At 35.9% G+C, this 6,000-nt stretch overlaps 1 protein-coding gene across 2 annotated transcripts in view; it reads left to right on the forward strand.

Moving 5' to 3' along the window:
* The window catches only part of MPS1 (multipolar spindle 1), a 63,138-nt gene extending 61,796 nt beyond the window's left edge, over positions 1-1,342 (forward strand). For both annotated transcript variants that reach the window (XM_087668091.1, XM_087668092.1), the window contains 3 exons: positions 453-654; positions 779-849; positions 929-1,342. In XM_087668091.1, the coding sequence (XP_087524217.1) occupies positions 453-654; positions 779-849; positions 929-1,125 (470 nt within the window). In that variant the 3' untranslated portion in view covers positions 1,126-1,342. The remainder of the gene's footprint in view (positions 1-452; positions 655-778; positions 850-928) is intronic.
* The last annotated feature ends 4,658 nt before the right edge of the window (positions 1,343-6,000 follow it).

Consider the following 6,000-nt stretch of genomic DNA (forward strand, 5'->3'; position numbering starts at 1 on the left):
GAGGTTCATGTATTGGGTCAAGGAAACTTTGCCTTTTATTGTTAGCAATTTTTTATGCTTACGGCAGCCAAGACTTTAGACTTACATCATCTGCCATAATAGCCTAAACCACAACACAAATATGCAGGATCAAAAGATGCGAAACTTTCAGTTGCTTGCAAAGAGATGCTTAAACACAGACCAAGCCCCGTGGCTCAACACACTTGAAAAAGCTGGCTGAATAAAGACTGCCACTTTGATAAGAAATGAAAGGGCAGCTTCTGAGTAAATGTGCTAGTACTTTGCATGGTGCTATATTGTCCACTTCATGCATACAGGGACGCAGCATGCACTGAATATAAGTGCTTTTTGTTGTCATGTCTTGAAATTCCAGTGGTAATAGTACATTAAGTATTCGAACAAGGCATTGTTCAATGCTATTCTGCCAATGCTGGTCGTTTGTTATTTTATAGACATGGCACACTCGGAAGATGACATGGTGGACTGTCAGTCTTGGATCTCACAAATTTTAAGCTCGCTTGGGACTATTCCCTTTATTGGACAGAGAGTACTTAATGTTGCCTCTGAGCAGATTAACATAGTTTTGGAACGCCTACTATTGGCAGACCCCTTCGACAGCCACACTACTCAACTATATCGTAATTTGAGTTATGTGTAAGTGCTTTCGATGGTTGTGTCTCCAACTGCATGGGTATTGACTCAAGCTTTTCTTGATTGTAGTTGTTGGAAAAAGAATGTGATGTGGCTGACCTTGATTACTGCTTTGGAGGATAAACAGGCTGCAGATTGTGGAAAAATTAATCCTGCATCACTCATCTCTTTGGGTGAACCATGAAAGCTTTGATGCAAGTAAGTTGCCCAAAAGAACTACAGTCACTAGCATGACTCTTTGAAACTGGAGTAGTAAGTCCCTCTGATGTGTGTGTAGGGCTTCTTGATGAGTGGGTTCATGGCTTGATCAAAATGAGCAAGACTTGTGGAATTTGGAGCCCTTGCAATTCTCTACCGCTTACATACATTGAGAGGATCACTGCGCAGATGATCAAACAACTCCACCGTCTCTCCAACATGGACAAACTGAACAACAGCCACTCAGCCCTTACATTTGTACAGTCAACAAGCTAAGGGGCCTTTGCTGCTCTTATGTGTCATCTCCATTGGTTCAAAGTGTTACTTCCCAAGATCTGGAAATTGTGATCGCATCTCTCGGTAGAATGTCTCTGAAGCTTCCCCTGTATATTACATATTGTTGATGCGGCTTTTCTTGTCGATTCCAGGGATTGCTACATGCCATAAGTCTCATATATAAATTTTCCAGGGATTTAGCAATAATGATTTATAACATTTGAACAAGGTGTGACTGTTTTTTTTCTGACCATTCTGGTGATACGTTGACGTGCACGCATATCTAGCATTGATTAGTATCCTTGTGTATTGATATAGGTTTTACACACACAGTCTCTCTCTCTCTCTCTCTCTCTCTCTCTCTCTCTCTCTCTCATGGGGATAAGCAAGACCCCATTTTATGTAGTAGAAAAGAGACATCTACTACTCAAGTACTTGCAATGGGGTAGTATATCCATTCTGTGAAGAGGCCTTTGATAAAGAAGTCTCATATATAAAACTTTCTCATGGTAGGGGAGCTTAGATCTCTACATTTGAAGTAATTGAACATACCACTTAGCTTTATTATCTCCAAGATTAAGTTTTGTTTACTTTCTTAGTAATTCATCTCTTGTTTTCAACTATCATATGATAAACTCGATTGATTGATCATTTCAAAAATTATGTTGCACACACAAAAGGCTAGTTTAATCATATCTGTTCCAAATCAACCTGTAACCCTAAGCAACTTGGAAGTCTTCACAAGTACGGTGCAAAGAATAAACCCCAGATTAATTCAATCTCACCATCATGTTAAAGTGATCACGTTTCATGCCCTTATCAAGCCAATCAAGCAACTTGGCTTTGACGAATACTTTCAACTTGTGATCAATTAGCTTCCTTTTTAGAGTTGGGGGGATGCTAGAGGGTGGAGTGAAGGATCTCTTATCAAAAAGTAATCAAGTATGAGAGAAGAAAAGATCATAAAAAAGTAGTCAAGTATGAGAGAATGAAAGATTGTGATGTTTTAACTACTTATTGAATTCAAGATAACCATGAAGAGTCCTAGATTCTAGTGCAGCTATGTGAGATATCAATTTTCTCAATAAAAGCCATAGAGATGTCTATCCAAGAATGATGTTACTCGCATAATAAATGTAAGGGCCATCTCCAAAGCTATCATTTGAATTTTGACATTCAACAAGGTAGTATTGCACAAACATTGTCATGGTAATGTATTCCTAGACAACCAATACTTGATCCAAATGATTTCTTTACTTTTTCCATTGCAAAAAATGGATTACACCAATTCTTGCGATGACGTGCGTCCAAGGAAGCAAATATAAGAAATAAAATGTTATACTTATCAAAATCATGTGTAACTTTGAGGCATGTATGTAGAGGCTAACCTTGAGATTTCTAATACATAAAATTAAGTGTGTGAAGACATCTTAGTGAATAGTGCTTGAGGAGCAACATCCACCCCAATGGGATACCCACGTGTCGAGTAATCTCTCCTTTAGAAACAATTTGAACCTTCAAATTTAAAGCATGAAATTTGAGGCTTGAGGCTAGACCAAATGGTGGCCATTGCTCTTTTTGGATTAGATGAATCATTTGCAAGAGATTGCTCTAGAAGCTTAGCCCAACTTAGAATAACTAGACCAATGTTTCACCTTTAAATGTGATCTTATCCAATGGGGAGAATATCAAATAATTCATTAGTGCAAATAGTGAAGGACTAAGGGGGCATTCCTATAGCACAGAAAGTGTGAGATGTATCTCTTCAATTACTTTTTTGTTAAACAATATGTGTGTTAATAAGAGAAGCCATTTGTGGGCCCAAATCCATGGAAGTATAGTTATTGAAGAAAGGACTAATTAACATCATCGAATACTTTTTCAATATCTATTTGAATCATAACTACCTCTTAACCACAAGGTTTGGTATAATCTATTCCCATTTGAACACTTAAAATATTATGTATAATATTTTGTACCTTAATGAAACTATACTATAGTGAGAGAATCTACTCTAAATATTTATACTTTAGAAATATTTAATAAATCATGTTAACAATGATCTTGGAGAAGATTTTAGATAGTGATCCCATATTAAAAAGAGATCTCCACTATTGCAAAGATTGAAAGAGAGAAACCTTTGTTAACAATCACAATACTATAATTCTCTATCAAATGGCATTTGGCATGTTTTCAAGATTGTTGGCAAAGTTGAGCGAGCATGTCCTTAAGCTTATTAATCACTTGAAAATAGTTCATTTAGTAGGTCATTCCATTTGACGCTTTTTTTGCCTAAAAGATGGGACACGGTATCCTCTACCTTCTCTTTAGTGATATCAACCATAAAATATGCCCATTCCAGCTTTACCTAGTTTTATCCCATGTTCGTAACATAATGATGAGTAGCTTGAACAACATTAGTGAGAAGTTCATGTGAATCCAATGAGCTTTTATAGTAATCCAAGCACATTTCGATGGTAGTTTGAGGCTTTATAACCATAACCCCTTGAATAGCTATTATACAATCTTTTCACTTGCATGTTTCTCATAGAGATGAGCAAAAAATCCACGAGTCTACTAAATTTTATCATGTAGTGTGTTTAAATGGGCCAACATTTTATATTTTGCATATTGCTCATCTTGAAGAGCTTGGACTCAACCACATGAAGAGTTGAACTCAACCACTCAATATAAGTGACCAAGTCGTCAAAATTATCCCTAGCTTGTTGCAAGGTCAACAAATATCTTGAGAATTATTGGTGTTGCAATTCAATTGTAACAATATTCTTGAGAACATTTGCACATTTTATTAAAAAGTCAACCATGTATGCATATCCTCATAAAGGACCCATTTGCTAACCAAAACTCAATTGTAGCATATACTCCAAAAATTGATCATGCAGTATGATCTAACAAAAATGACTAATTGAATTGCAAAGGCAAACAAACCAAGATGTCCTTGAAAGTATCCATCCATTGATGGATCTTTTCTAACACCAAAGGGTGATGATTTGAAAGAACATGTCATATCTCTACCCACATTGAAGAGGAAGGAAAGAGTCACTTTAGAAGACATGGATCTTATTCAATCTAGCCCAAGTATTGGGATGCTGAAGAGAGTATGTAAATGGAAAGGGTGGAGGCAAGACCACATCTTGTTTTAATGAAGAAGTTGCCAAAGCATCCCAAGCCTAGCGCTTGGGACTAGACATCATTGAATGAGACCAAGTTGTTTGATAAAAGCTTGGAAGTATTGAATCACAAACCTTGAACAAGCCAAGTAACAATCTAGGCCCTCCCAAAGTCAACAATTATCCTGATATACATTGGATGCATATAATCCTACTAACCATAAAACAACCTTGTCCTCATATATACTCTCCACTATTAAGAATCTCCATGATATACATTGGATGCATATAATCCGGCTAACCATAGAATGACCTTGTCCTCATATATACTCTCCAATATTAAGAATCTCCCCATGAAACATCCCAATGAACTAGTGATGGTTTCAATGAAGAACATATAGCCAACATAACCACAAAAAAGATGGCATATGTTAGCTATATGTTGACTATCATGTTAAATGCTTAAGAAAAAAAAATATAATGTTGGACTCTTAAGATTACATATAGTCAACATATCATCTTGATTTCTTTTGAAGCCATGGAAGGAAGACTAATGAAAACATTGACTAGAAACTAGTATACAACAATATATGAATGTACATTGCATGGTGCTTTATATGTGGGTCAATTGAATAAGGAAAGGTTCCTTTATTCTATCAAACATGCCTATAACAACCTAATTCCAATGTCTTGCTCTTCTTAATCAAGGTTATCCTCGTTAACTTTGTCTTGTATTAAGTGTCTTGTTTTTTTGTTTTTGTGTGTGTGTGTGTGTGTGGGGGGGGGGGGGGGGGTGGCATGTGGGTTAAAGGGACATAAGATGTCTACATATTTATAAGAATATGGAGGCAAATAAGGAGTCTATACATCCTTTAAAATAGGTAGAAATAGGGGATTTTAGAACTTTTTACTATGCAATTGCTATAGTACTTCATGTGAAATCTAACCCACAATATAGGTCATGGAATGAGTAATTTACAATCAACGTTTATATTAGGTGAAGTTGCTAGTTCAATGTCTAGCAATGAGGTGAACTATGGGAAAGTTTTAATGGTTTTAATGATTAACAGTCAAGTTAAAGTATTTCAATGTTGGAGCTATGCAAAGCAGGAGGTGTTCTTTGTAGCATGCTAATGAGGGGATCCAAACTATGCCTATTCAAATATTAATATAAAGAAATGCAAAACAAAAGTATTATCTCTATGCCCTTGAATCAATATTTCCAAAGAATAAAGATGAAAACAATCAAGAATGGCTTATAACTCAAAAGGTACAACTTCCATTTTAATGTGGCTAGACTAGCCACCTACTCAGGTCATGCTATGTCATTATTAGCACTTCTATAATTCTAAATGGAATGATTTGGAGCTGCCTAGAGAACACCAAAGAAATGGGGTAATTATTACAAGAAAATTTATATTGTCATACCAACAAGCTTTTTCTTCATGCTGTCCACAAAGTCAATGCCCCATTTCTCAAATGGACTTCATTAGGGGAGTTTTGAGGTCTCGAAAATGCCCTGTAAGAGATCCTAGAGAGAGAAAATAATTTACAAAATAAAATCATTTTATAGAATTTTTAAAAGGTTTATATTTTGGTAAGTTAAAATATCAAAATTCGTTAATAAATCATTGTCGTGATATTCTCATGGTCACATCAAACCTAGAAATCTAGGTCGCCATAAAGTTGGCAAGGTTGTCATAATGAAGATCTTACCTCTCCTCATTAAAGTGAAAAGTAATAT

This window comes from Lygodium microphyllum, chromosome 26, assembly GCF_053477565.2.
Source record: "Lygodium microphyllum isolate KBCC chromosome 26, Lygodium_microphyllum_v1.1.10, whole genome shotgun sequence".
Classification (NCBI taxonomy): domain Eukaryota; kingdom Viridiplantae; phylum Streptophyta; class Polypodiopsida; order Schizaeales; family Lygodiaceae; genus Lygodium; species Lygodium microphyllum.